This window comes from Citrus clementina, unplaced genomic scaffold (genome assembly GCF_000493195.1).
Source record: "Citrus clementina cultivar Clemenules unplaced genomic scaffold, Citrus_clementina_v1.0 scaffold_3, whole genome shotgun sequence".
NCBI lineage: Eukaryota > Viridiplantae > Streptophyta > Magnoliopsida > Sapindales > Rutaceae > Citrus > Citrus x clementina.
The window spans coordinates 44,379,219-44,393,775 of record NW_006262339.1 but is presented as its reverse complement, the minus strand read 5'-3'; the positions used below and the strand labels follow the sequence as shown (position 1 = coordinate 44,393,775).

At 33.5% G+C, this 14,557-nt stretch overlaps 1 protein-coding gene across 1 annotated transcript; it reads right to left on the bottom strand.

The window, feature by feature from the left end:
- Positions 1-6,650: 6,650 nt before the first annotated feature.
- LOC18046870 (late embryogenesis abundant protein D-34) lies at positions 6,651-7,984 on the bottom strand. Its single transcript, XM_024187562.1, has 3 exons — positions 7,439-7,984; positions 6,974-7,261; positions 6,651-6,859 (listed from the first exon to the last, which is right to left on the bottom strand). Exons 1-3 carry the CDS (start codon positions 7,982-7,984, stop codon positions 6,701-6,703), a joined length of 993 nt encoding a protein of 330 aa, XP_024043330.1. The 3' UTR covers positions 6,651-6,700.
- Between the last annotated feature and the right edge of the window lie 6,573 nt (positions 7,985-14,557).

The window sequence follows — 14,557 nt, the reverse complement described above, 5'->3', positions numbered from 1 at the left end:
GTCATGAAAAGAGAAACTAGACATGGCAAGAGGTTTGGAATCTTGCCACGTGGTTAATCGTAACTCCAATTATTAGGGATATCGCCTATTTTGCCAAATCAAGAGCAAATGTTTAATTGCTCATCGAAATTGGCCTGCGACAGATTGTACAGATTTAAAATAATTTGATGATGTATTTAATAACATAGAGTACCGTTAACAAAAATATCTCTGTAGTTATAATTAGGGTACTTCCCCACGCAACCAAACACTGGGCTCTCCGAATTACTCATTATAAATTTAACTCATTAAGTTTGTAATAATTTATTTATAATAGCTTTTCCCTAGCTAGAACCATTAGTACAAACTATTGCTATTTCGGATTCAGTAGCTATTTCACCATCGAACAAAAGTACGGGTGGAATTTGTTTTTTCAAATATATATAAAATAAAGTATGTCTTTCATTAAGGACCAATAATGGTCAACAATATAAAATGCCACAGGGGTATAAATAAAAAATATAATGTCACATGAGCATAAATACAATATGACTAATACAGGATAACTAAGCTTAAGCACAATATATAGGATAAGACCTATGACTAATGCAGATGGAATTCCTTTTCCAGTCAGAGAAAGAAAATGATAATACAAACATAACATAATACACCATAACACGATACTAACTATGAACACAAATAAAAGCTCAACAACATAACCACTCCATATAGAGTATATCCCTGACGAGTCTCTTGACAAGCCCTTAACCCATGGCATCGGTAACTCACACCAGGTCACTTGAATATTGATGCACCACTATTAGAGCCATTCATCAACTCCAATATATACAGACACACCCTCCTAATTCGAACATTGACACAACATCATCTACGACCATTCCTGATCTTAAGATGAGTAGTTAAACAATACCCAACAAACAACAAGAAAAACAAACCTCCATATAGAAAATATAAAAAGCAAATTAGAAAAATTAAAACATCAAAATATAAATAGAAGATTGAAAATAAAATAAAAGAAAAAACCAAATACAAAAAACCAAAAAAAAAAAAATCCCCTCCCCAGCCAGAGAAACAATGGGTGGAAGAAGTTAAAGGAAACAATGCAATAAATAAATGAAAAATGTTTAAACTAGCTTTTGGAAGCATTTGCCAAGAAATTCCCACGAATGGTTCCTTCACATTCCACTATTAAGTCAATTCGTTTGTAAATGTTTTACAAATGTGCTAATTGTTTGCATATTTAGTCATTTACTGAAAATCATAAAAGAGAATCTGTAAAGCCACTTCTAAACGTTTTTGGTCAAAAGTTGTATTTTACATTATACCCAAGATTTGGTTACCACTATTGTAATACATAACCTTAAATTTGTACGCAAAAGCCAAAAGAGAAAATGTAGTGATGCTGATGATGACAATTTTACCGATTTGATCAAACTAACAAATGTGCAAATGACCCTCCCCATTAACCACTTTTAAGATTCATTATCATATCTATAGGTGCAATTCTCAACTCCAAATATTGTGGGTCCTATGTATTTTCATCTAATTAAATTGTTAAGCCAGAAAGTATATATGTATAAACTAAGTGGGCACAATGAGTTTGTGACTTTAGAACAAAAAAATATATTGAAATTAGATTAAGCTATGGTAGATTATTAGCTAGTAACATGCTAACTACATTAATGCTTCATTTTGCATTATGGTGGCGCGGCTTAATAGTAGTTATTGTAAAATAGAAGCTCAATATGTGAAATAAAATTGACAATATTTGATAAATAAGAATTTAAGAGTAAAAATCCGTGAAATGAATCAAGGATAACATAGGTTTCAAACAAAGCGTCCATGAAATAAATTATCACTTTAATCTAAACTATAGTTTCAAATGCTTATCAGACACTTTATAATTATGCCTTGAAAACTACAACCGCTAAACAAATTAAATATCAAACCAAGCCAAAGCTAAATCTCCAAAAATTAATATATCTGACTTATGTAATTAACTGGTCCCAAGATAGCTATAGGCTGAGCCAAGATTGGCACCTTCTTGATTGTGTCCACATTTTAAATGATACATGGTTATGTTATTTTTCAGTCTATAAAATTCGTGCAGCTTCAGTATTGCATTTTTTTTGGGGTGGTTGGTGGGGGGGGGGGGGGGGATCAATAAGTACAAATACAATTATTTATATTTTTTCTTGCCCATGATGTAACAAAGAAAGCATTTTTGGGACTCGCTAATAAGCAGGGTAAAATTTTAGAGAAGATCAGGTGTCTACAAGGATGGTCCAACGAACCCTAAAACGGTCACGCCATGGGCACATGGGTGGGGTTCACCATGCTTGCTTGCACCTCCATCCATTTAATCTAACTAATACTTTGCTTCTGTTTATTTCCAAATCTCTAACCACCAACAGTTCTGGAAACTGTATGCATCAACCCCGTTTTGTTTCCAAGAAAACTACCCCGATTTCCTTGCCCAAAGATTCAACTTCAAGCATCCTGATAATATCCAGATGAAAAAAAATACAAAAAAGGGAAAATAGAGAAAATACCCCAAAAAAAATTACTGCATTAAAGTTGGCATTATTCTTTTTGTTTTTTTAAAACTTTGTCTGTATTTTATAAAATGTGAGCTTAAGTTAATTTTGTAAAAGACAATAATACATTTAGGGATGATTTGAGATTTTTAAAAGGAATGATTTGAACATAGTGAATTCAAGAGATGGGTAATCCAAAATTTATTCTTTACAAAATGAGAGCATCCAAAAGTAAAAGAGAATCATTATATATGCTTGTCTTGTAGTTTTTATCGGCAGCCCGTCCCAGCTGTGCCTATTACGTTACCAACCGGAATTTGCAGCCAATTAAGTTTGCACTGTGAATCAATTTCATACCATTTTTAGGCCATGCAAAAAAGTGAAATTTCTACCAGACTTGTAGTTTTCGGGGAAGAAAAGCTGCTGCTTGCATTACATAGTTGCAAAAGTGCGTTTTTCTTTTTACCTTTGGAGAAGGACCATACATTGTGTGACCACTTCCAGAGAACAAAGCTTGTGTATGTAAAATCACCATCACCTGCATTGTATTTCTGCATAAATAATTGTAGAATGAAGTTTCAAGTTTTCGCTTCCCCCTCCAACTTAAGGCTGCTTTGCTTTCAGTACTCCTCGCGGCTGTTGATTTCACTTTTCCTCTGAACAATAACGGAGCTACGATTAAGGTGCTAGCAAAAAATTAATTTCACAAATGGGGCATTCACAAACACACGTGATCACAACAGTGAGGTACTAATATAATCAATAAATGCTTTATCCAGTACGAATTTTATCATTTTATGGGTCATGGACAGTCAAGAAAGTCAGTGCATAATCATAGTGAAATATTAATAATATTATAAAATAATTGAAGATAGGTAGCTCATGCTCAAACTTCTCATGTGTTAGGAGGAACAAGGAAATGATTGCGATTTGAGGAAGAGATAATTGACATGCATACATCTACGAGGCAAATAGGGCAGCACAGCACAGCAGACTGCTGCAAATTCAGAGCATCTTAATCAGTATTATTATTATTATATCAGATCACACAGATGAGCTGTAGCATATTGTCTTTGCTGGTAGTATCTCTTCTCTTCATATAAAGCCAGCTGAATCGTACTTGTCAGTGAAACTTCTGATCCATCAAGCTGCGTGACATTATTGTGTTTATTTCGTATTTTACTTATTTCTTGAGTAGTATTAAAAACAAATACCATAATTATTTGAAGCAACAGATTTGTACTTTTTCGGTATTGCTGCCTTGGATGTTGTCCAAGCAGAAATCCTTTTAATTGAACTAAAAATTCACCCAATTATGAGATAAGTCTGTACTGTGTGTTCCGTACTAATAACTTTAGAAAATAAATTTTAAAGTAGTTTCATAATTTATGATGTGTATGTATATTTCACATAGTCAATTTATAAAGAGTGTATTGCGCACACCACCTTAAAATTTAAAGAGTGATGTTATTTGATTAAAGACAACTATAATATATAATGCAAATTTGAAATTGCTTCCGCCGCTCAAAAGCCGTTCACTTATAAACTAGAGGACATGCATCTGTAATTTGATTAACATTCAGAGAATTCATAACTTGAAGATAGACACATTAATAGATGCTCTGCAACATTTGTTTAATATTTGGCTTACTTATTTTCAATCAGCCCTTTCTGTTTTATATATTTTTTACTTTATTATTTCCATTATTTATTTGCGTACTTTGGATACTTTGCAGTTAGATCCACAATCTGCTATCAATATTTATACACTCTAATACAAGAAGTATTCTATTTCCTTATACTTTCATTATTAAATTGTTATGATTTTTCTTTATTTATTTTAATGGCTCACCTCACAAAACTTAAATTTGATACTCTAGTTACTTGTGGTGAAAATTATTTATCTTGGTTCCTTGACGTTGAAATTCATCTGGATACTATGGGCCTTAGTAACACAATAATTAAAGTCATGAAAAAATAAATCCCTTTAAGATCGTGCAGAGAGGATGATATTACCCATTAAGTAACCTAATGGTAGTACGGTCTCTTGATCCTATAAAAATATATTCCATCATAAAGAGGATGACGAATAGATACTTGTTTCGAAGGTACCATAACTAAATACAATTAGTGCCCTAATTTTAACCGAATGTACTAGAATGGATAATTGGATATAGCATTTTCTATTAGCATGTTAGCTAAATTTAGTTCTAAATGAACCAAAAGAGTGAAAAGACAATAGAATGGTTTTAAACATATTTTTTGTTATATTTAAGAGACAATCGATTTGGGAATTTAACGAAAAATTTAGGTCTTGTTGGTTACGCTATTATAAGATATTTGTTTGATCCCCATAGGACCAATTCATAAATATAATATCTTTTTTGTACTTTTGATGGTACAATGATTTCTAGGAAATCTACGAAGCAAACTTTTGTTTCTAATCCTCTAACCACTCTGAAATCCTTGCACTGCATGAGGCAAGTCGAGAATGTATATAATAAAGGATTGTTATCTATCATATCCAGAGTGCCTGTAAATTATCTTTCAGTATGGGCGACACAACAATAGTTTATGAAGATAATATTGCTTGCATAACTAAACTTCAAAGAACTTATATTAAAGGTGACATGACAAAGCATATACCATTGAAGTTTTCTTATGCTCATGAACTCCAACAAAACAAAAATATTAAAATATGGACATTAGACAATTTTATTAATGTATTAATCAAAGCTCCACCTAGGTTTTTCCTGAACAAGATAATTCACTTTCTCTTGCTTTAGGTTTTTTTCTAATAAAATTTTTCCTAAACAAATGTCAAGTACAATAATCAAATAGTGGATATTTAAGAGGGACCAAGATCCGGTGCTGATCTGAGCTTGTCCTGAGCACCAGATCAATGGTCAGTAATTGCCTTATGTGAGCCCCAAGCAATTGCTGGCCACTGATCCGGTGCTCAGGACAAGCTCAGATCAGTACTGGATTCGTTTTCATTCAAGAGTGAGTATTATGAGATATGTCTATCCATCTCTTAATAAAAGTAATGCGTGTTTCATACTAATGACATTAGAAAGTGAATTCCAAAAGTAACTGCATGATTTGCAATGCGCATGTAGTTACATGTAACACACATTGAGATTCAAATTCAATATGTCGCTATTTGATCAAAGTAATTATAAGATATAATACGAATTTGAAATCCTTCCACCGCTCAAAAGCTGCTCACTTGTAAACTATAAATAGCGGACATGCATCTATAAATTGATCATACAGATACGTGTGAACACAAGCTCTGCAACATTTATTTTATATTTGGCTTGTCTATTTTCTATCAGCCCTTTCACTTTTTAAATACTCATATTATCTGCTTTATCGTTTTCATTGTTTACTTACATGAATACGCCCCAATTTGACCCACAACGACTATGAATACCTGCAAATTAGATCCACCACAACAACTTAATTTTGAGAGAGCATTTTCTTCTTGGACGAACAGTAGTATAGCAGAAAATCCTGACCAAACGTCCAACTCACTCCCGGTCCTATTTGTGGACCTTCAAGCCCGTGAAATCTCATGCATGGATTATGATCGAAGGGTGGAACCCCTTAAATCTCTTATATATACGTGTGTGTGCGTGTATCAGACCCCCTAATCGACTCGAGGCCGTGTCTTTTTGCCGTAATGTTTTCATTCAATTAATTTCTATGCCGTGTCTTTTTAACTTATTTTCTTTTGTTTTCAAATGATATACTCCAAGATTCGGTGCTCAAGGAACAGGAGCTTCTAGTAATTAATTTTAATAAAAAATAAAACAATGATTAAATAACAAGGGATAATAAGGTGTGATGATGAGAGCAAAGGTTAGCTCCGGAAAATCAAAACCATGAGCTCATCCAACGCAGAATCCATGTCAAATTATACAAAGATCGGAATTCCAGTTCCTGCATAAAATGCAAAATTGGTCTAGGCAGAATATAGAAAGCATGAAAAGGAGTACAAGCTTATCTATATATTACATAAGGATACGCACAGGCACTGGTTATTTAATTATTATATTAGTTTGTTACAATACATACACACTGACATGTTGCTTTATTCTTATGAAACCCACGACTACGAACTCAATCCTCAAACGTATAGAACATACAAAACTATAGTATCATTTACTTTGATTAAGTCTAGCGGCTGCAGCCATGGAAGACGCCACACCTCCAGGCGTGGTCCTCATATCGGGCTTGTTCCTTATCTCTGGGCTTATTATTCCTTCAGCGTCTTCACGGGTCACTGGTTTATCATCACTCAGTTTTGTGGTTGCATCCTGCCCAGTCATTGATAAAAACTTTTCACATTACATATCTCCATTCTCCCACCGCAGACAATTAACAGTTCAATATTAATTAGTTCGATGAACAAATAAAAATTAATTCATTACCCCCGAGACATCGGAGATGGTAATCTTGTCACTAAAGAAGGTTGTACGCTCATTTTGAGTGGCAGCGGACTGTGCCCTGGAACCAATCCCACCAGGTTTGATCTCATTAGTGGCTGAAGCCCTCGCCTCGGCCGCATATATAGCTGCTGCATCGCTCTGATCCACCGCTTTGTCCCCCGCCGAAAGTGCTGTTGCCTCTAGAGCTTCACCAATTGTAGATTGATCGCGTCCAAGAGCTGCTCCGCTGGCTCTTGTTGGCACCTCTGGTGTCGCATATTGCGCCAAAACCTGTCAAATTAAAAATGAAATCAAATGAAATTGATGGTTAGAACAGTAGCTAATACCTACTAATTTTTTCTATTAGCTAGCATGAGGTCACTTGGGGTATACATGTGTACATACAAATTAATGTAATTAATAGTGTCATTAAATACTAGAGAAGACTGATCGTTCGTGTAAATAAACCTGGTCACCAATTGCTTCTGTGATGATGCGGTTACCATCTGCGACTGTACTTTCAGAAACAGTGACGCCCTGGTCCCGGGCTATATGCGTGGCCGTCGAGTGGCTGGTGAAACCAGCCCTCTCGTTGGCTTCGGCCGCTGATTGCATGACAGCAGCAGGGCCGCCTCTTTGGGTCTTTCCAAGGGCCATGTTCTCAGCTGCCTGCATGGCTGCTGCATCTCTCTGGGCAACGGGTTGGGATGCCAGCTCCCCAGACACGTCAAAAACGTCGCCGTAGTTTATGGGCAGATCATGATCATGCTGCGGCCTTAGTTTTTGTGGTTGTTCTTGGCTCAGTCTTTTTTTAACAAGTGGTTTGATAATGAGGATTCTTAGGGCGGGGTAAGGGGGCTGCTGTTTGAGTACGAGGCCGGAGTGTTTAAGAATTTGTGACAGGAGCTTGTTCGTTAGTTTACACGTGTTGGAATGGAAAATGGATAACTGGATCACTGTGAGATAGAGGGTGACAAGTTTCACGTCCAGCTGTCGAGAGATTTTAGAAGTCATAACAGTTTGCCACCTGTTGCATGCTTTAATTTTCTAGACTCTAGATGGCTCCGATAATCAGAAAACCGAATCTCCGATTCTTGGTTTTATGCTATCTGAAAATTACTAATGTTCGTGAAGTTATTAATTGATTGGATAAATATTTTATTGTAACTTAATTTAGAACTAAAGATTATCACTGAATGATTCGGACGGAAATGAAATTGCTTAAACTGTTGCCGCTACGGGGCAAGTCCTTGAAGCTCTTATCTTATGGAAAGCTTTTTTTAATTTACATAGAAATTACTTTGTATTTAATACTTTTTTCTCTAATTAATTAAATAATACAGTCACTATATGTTGACATAATTCTTATTATGATTTGATTCACAAGATAAAACAATAGTTTTCGGCAAACAACACAGACATAGCATTCTCAAAAAAGGAAGTAAAAAAAACCAACGTAAATTAGTGAAACCGATCGAGAGGAGCCAAGATTTGACGAGTCTATTAATTATTTTAGAAATTCATTGAGACAGAGAAATTACGACCATAAGAGATTCAACCGTTCAAAACTTCAAATAGGCAAGCACTTAGCCCCAAGAACTTAACATTAATCAATATTACTAGTCTAACAGCCTTTACAGATATTTCATTTAAAAAGCGAATGTTGAGACTTCAAAGAGAGGGCAAACGTATTAAGTATAATAATAATGATTGTATTAACAAATGACTGGGAAGAGAGGGCAAGTTTCGAATTGTTGGAATACTTCGTCATCATTTGAATTCCAACTGTTACGTAGCATTCGTTTATTAAATAATAAATTTTATGATTAGTAAAATTAATATTCTATCATCCAATAATTGAACGCCACATCCTAAAACTTAATTTTTTGGATCATTTGTATTACTCAAAGCTTATGCACAAAAAAATTATGACAAAAAAGTAAGCAATACTCGGAATAATTTGATTTAAGATTGGTTATTGAAGGGCCAAAATTTACCTTCACACGTATTTTTAATTTGTGGAGAATTTGTCACGATCGTTGGCCTTGAATCCGATGGAGTGTGTACCTAAAAAAGGTACTTCGACGCCCAAATTAGTGTTTGATTAAGATTTTAAAGAAGGAAGAAAAATAGAGAAGATGGGTTTCTCTCTAGATATGAACAATACTTTTTTTAGAGGTCAAAGACCCCTTTTCTCTTAGAGATGAGTCTCTATTTATAGATGACGAGCGATGTGGAATTAGGGTTTTGCTTTAAACCATCAATCTAACCACACGTGTCACCCATAATTTATGTACACGTGGAGGTGAATTTGATCTAAGGAATTATTCCACCCATGTGCTGTGTGTTTCCTAATTACTTATTTGACCTTTGGACATGATTTCCCTGAACTAATGTATTACGGAACTAATCTCCCCCTCTTACCATTTTTATAAGCTCCGGGAGAATTTTTTTCCTTAGGTGTTATTCCTCCGGAATAGCTTGGGCGTTATTTACCCTGAAATAGATTTTGTTATCTAATATATATGATTAACACATGGCATGGTTAGGTGCCTTTTGGAACATAGCACCTACAATTACAGTTATTTTCTTCTTTAATTCAGTAAATCAATACAATTATCTATGTGAGAATACCATTGCAACTATAAATAAATATAAATACACACACACATATCTCTATGTTGCTTTTGCCAAATATTAATAATTAAAAGGTGGCCCAAATATTATTGGAGAGACTGATCTTGGGACTGAGATTCTTTTCTTAATTAGCTACAGGTTCGGAGAATGGGGCATACGATTTACCTTATCTATCGGAATAATTTTAGCACAAAAATACAAACCAACTCTAATAAATAAATTATAATATATTAATCATTTAATACAATTATATATTGATTAATTATAATAAATTTTTTAAACGGGGGATAAAATGAATATTTTTAATTTTTAGAGGGGTAAAATAGTCAATCTTGAGAATGAGAGTTTGATTCCTACCTCCCTTAAGAATCAATCTCTTATTCCCCATTCACATTTTAGGTGTGCTCCACGATTCTAATTTTGATTCTTACCTCTATTTTGTAAAGTAAACATTATCAAAGATTTCAATTCCGAATTTCGATGCTCCAATCTAAGAAGTGAAATGCATCATTAGTGTATAAAAAACTATAAAGAATCCTACTTGTGACTTTTTCGCTACAGCAACCTTGTGCTTTTGCAGGACTTGGAGGACGAAGCAGTAGCTTTCGTTCTCTGGGTTGAGCTTGGCCCAATTCCTTGATTTGTTTGAAGCCCAAGCTATGTCTCTGTTGAACAGTAGGCTTAAACGTGCTAGTGCCCATCTATCGGCAGTCCAGGGCCTGACCCTAATGCCTATGAAATATGATAATAATACTTACTCCAAGAAGGCAACAAAATTCGTGCAGCAAAGCACCGAAGCTTAGTTTTAAAATAACAGATCCATTTGCCTACGAAGCTGTAGTTTGTACTTCGTAGACGCGATGGACTTGACAAGGAAATTGCTCGGTTGTGTAGACATTATTGGGTGAGAAAGGTGATGTGATTGAGCATGATAATGAAGCTTCATTGGCAGACAAAACTAATTGACTCTGATTTTGTTCCATCATCATGTTTTCTGTATAAGTTGGCATTTTTGTGCGATGATATTTGGTATGACGGTGATCTCATCCTCGTTTTGATGATTGACCCTCTACCCTCGATCCGTAACATATGATTTATTATTCATGAACTGAATAATCTTGTGTAAAATTTGAGTTGCCTAATAATAATAATAATTTGAGTATGTGGCAAAAGGTTAGAGATTTTGTGGAGATTTATTGGAGTATTTTACGGAATAAGCCTACGTGATAAATGTACTCTATTTTATTTTTAACCACAAAAAAATTTTGACTGATCAATTTTTTCGAGTTAATCAAATACACATGTTTAAATAATAATAATAATAATAATAATAATAATAATACTTATTTAATGAATGAATTCCACTTAAACTTTAATTAGGCAAAAATTTTTATTAGTTAATATTTTTTTGATTAGCGAGATTCAAGTGAGGCATGAGAGTGTATTGCTGCTATAGATGTGAAAAGATATCAAACTGAAAATAATGGACGAAGACTTCAGCATTTGAAGATTTGAAATAAACATAAAGTAAATAAAATTAGGATCCGGCTACGGTGCAACTGTGGTACCGCGTAACAGTTGCATATACCCGTTGGATCCACTTAGATGGGTGAGGTCCATTGAAATCCAACGGCTGAGTGCAACTGTGACACAACACCACAGTTGCACCATAGTTTTTCCCATATAACTAATCGAAGAACTCTCTTTTTGGTTTCTTCGTTTTGCTAATGTACAATTTTTTTTTAAATTCTCTCTCTCTCTCTCTCTCGTGAATCTCTTGTTTTCCTTATTTATTTCATCTTTTCTTCGTATTGGCTCCAACAATGGTAAGAATTACTGTCATCCACCCCTTAAAATGATAGTTTTTGTCAATTAAGTCCTTTTTTTTTGGTAGTGTATGTTTTGGTGTGTGGCAATCTTATAGAATCGAAACTTTTAAGATTCAAATCTCTAAGAGTTCGGATGGAAGAATATGGGTTGTTCCAGATTATTCATTATAGCTGGAGTTGGCAAAATGGGTCAGGAGGTCATGTTCGTTTTGTGTTAAATTTAAGTCGATTCAAGTACGACATATTTAATAATCGTGTCAAAATTTTGAGACTCTAACCTGGGACGAAAAATAAATTGGTTACATATCTATATATTTTACCAAATTTACATTAAATATTTGCATATATATATATATAATTTATTGATATTATAAAATATACATGTTTATTAATATTTTACGTATTTATACTATTAAAGTTCTTAATCTAAATAAAATTTCATAAATAAAATATTGTGTATATCCTTTCAAAAAAATAAAAAGAGATAATCATGTCCAATATTTGAATTTTATTGACAAGAAGTTACAAATTAATATTGAATAGAAAATATAATAGTGTCATTATTCAAGTAAATGAATCAAAAATTTTAACCTTAATTCAATACGTGAAAAGATTGTGTCGCCTCAAATTTGGCCTATTTAGGGTGTGTTTGGGATTGAGGTTAGGCAGCTGTAGCTTAAAAGTTACAGCACTAAAGTGTTTGGTAAACACTAGCTGTTGTAGCTTTTAAGCTATATTGATATAATTTTTCATTTGTATAATATAAAATTTATTATATTTTTAATATTTTTATCAAAATTATTATTTAAATTTTATATTTACTATATATTATTAACTTTTGTTTCATAATTACAGCTTTTTTTTCACAGCAGCTGTAGCTTAAAAGCTACAGCACCTCAATCTCAAACGCACCCTTAATAATTGTGTCAAATTTGACAATCCATACTCATTTACTCATGTCATGTTTGTGTCGAATCGTATTAAATTTTACATGTTCGATTTTTGAAAATCGAACGGTGGCGGAAATGTTAGGTGATAGTAAGGGGAGTTGTGGGGAACCGGGACAAACCGGTGGATAGCGTAAAAGACTATCGGGTAACTGTCGTTTGTGGCACTTTCCCTCCCCACACTTTAACTCAGCTTGACCAGCTCTGAGTTTTAAGTCTCCACAACAACCCCCTCACCGGTCCCATTCTCGATTTGTCTCCACTCACCATTCTTCGAATCACCGAACAACACATCACCGCCTAGACCGCTCGGACAATCTTTGATGTTTCTTACATCTTTTTGTAAGGTAACACTTGCCTTATGAAAAATAGCTAATTAGACAGATGTCAAGAAAAATGAGATCAAACATTCTATCATACGTAAAGGGAGACTCTCACATGCTTTGTGATTGATTCGTGTATTCATGAGTGAACTAAGCAACACAACGCTCCCTCATAGCTCAGGCCCATAACGACTCAATTTCACTTTGTTAACCGATTTTCTTATGGAATAAACAGTCATTTAAGCACCAATAAGCCTTTGGTCTAATGTGAGACTACTGTGAGAATAAATGTTCAAACTTTATAAAAGTAATTATGAGAGTTTAATAATTAAACCGAAGTAATTTTCTCTCTTACAAAATATTTTAAGTTTTAGGAGCTTAAAGATGATAAGAAAAATATTTTTCAAATATAAAAGTATCCTAGTCCTCCGTAATGAAATTAAATAAAATATTCTCAATTATTCCCTTTTATTTATTCATTGTTTAAGTTTATCAGTTATATAACTAAAGTCGATAAATAGAATTCTCTTCTACTGAGAGAGCCTTCATTTTAGACAAAAAAAAAAACACAAATGTATCTTTTATCATTTATTTTAGTTTTTTTTTTTAAATGAGGGGAAGGAAGATTATTTTTTATATGTATAAATAGAAAAAAAATTTAACGAAAATATCTTTATTTTAACAAAGTGATGATGATACCAACAAACAAAATACAATTTTCAATGCAATAACAAATAAAAATAATAATCTCAAATATAATAAAATCTTCTCTTTTTTTTTACTTTAGTGATATCCTCATTAGAGAAGAGCTTTATATATATAGAGTAAAATTTTATTAAAGGATCCTTCAATAAATTAAAAGAAAGGTAAAAGATAAGAAAAACACACATTTCAATGCAATTTATCTTATCTTGTAATATATTAATTTTTTTTTTACTTTAGCTTATTTTATATAATGTTAAAGTAAGAGAACCATGTATATCTAATCATTATCTAGTGAGAGTTCTCTTTATATGTATATGTTTCTTTATTATTATTTTTTTGTGTATGGTTATTTTCTTATGCAGACAATCTCATTTTTTATGTATGCGGACACATTGTTAAACTTTGCGGTTTAATAAAATTAGGACAAACACTCTAATAAACCATATGTTTTAATAGCGTGTCCTCATTAAAGAATTATTATACATGTTGGGTTCGTGAAATTTTTTCTATTTTTCAATAATTAGTTTTCAACACCGGTAATGGCTTTTAGATTCTGAAAACTACGAGACTGGTGTTCAGGTTGGACTTTTCTAATAGCATCGAGAAATACAATCAAATCTAACCCGCTCGGAGCCAAATGGCATTGAGCTGACCTCATGAGTATAAACCAAGAGTCTATGTTGGCGACCTGGTTTATAAGTACAACCTGAAACCTATGTTGGTGACTTGGTTTATAAGTAAATCTGGAGTTTACGTGGACGACCTGATTTATAGCTCGAAGCTCATGTAGACAATCTGGTTTATAAATGCAACCTTAAGTTTGTACAAGTAACATGAAAATCCACCAATCTGATCTAAAAGTGAAATAGTTCGACTATAAAGTCATTTGTTCGATCTGAGGATGTGCTAACTTGACATGGAAAATAATTTGTCAGGATAACGTGGCCTATATTTTAGAGAAGTTACATACCACAACTTTTTAAACCGCCTTCAACTAACAATTAGCTATAACTTCTCAAGAAAGTAGGCTAAAACCGAGGAGGTGACCACCCACAATCAAGAGCCTATTTAAGTTGAAAAGGGGTTTAGCAAATTAACCAAAAACTTCTCCAAGTTACCAATCTTAAAGCTTTTTTTACTTTCTAC

Coding starts and splice junctions, on each gene's coding strand:
- LOC18046870 (XM_024187562.1), bottom strand. CDS start 7,984: ATGACTTCTAAAATCTCTCGACAGCTGGACGTGAAACTTGTCACCCTC. Junction 7,262..7,438: donor CAGAAGCAATTGGTGACCAG/GTTTATTTACAC, acceptor TTAATTTGACAG/GTTTTGGCGCAATATGCGAC. Junction 6,860..6,973: donor CCATCTCCGATGTCTCGGGG/GTAATGAATTAA, acceptor ATGACTGGGCAG/GATGCAACCACAAAACTGAG.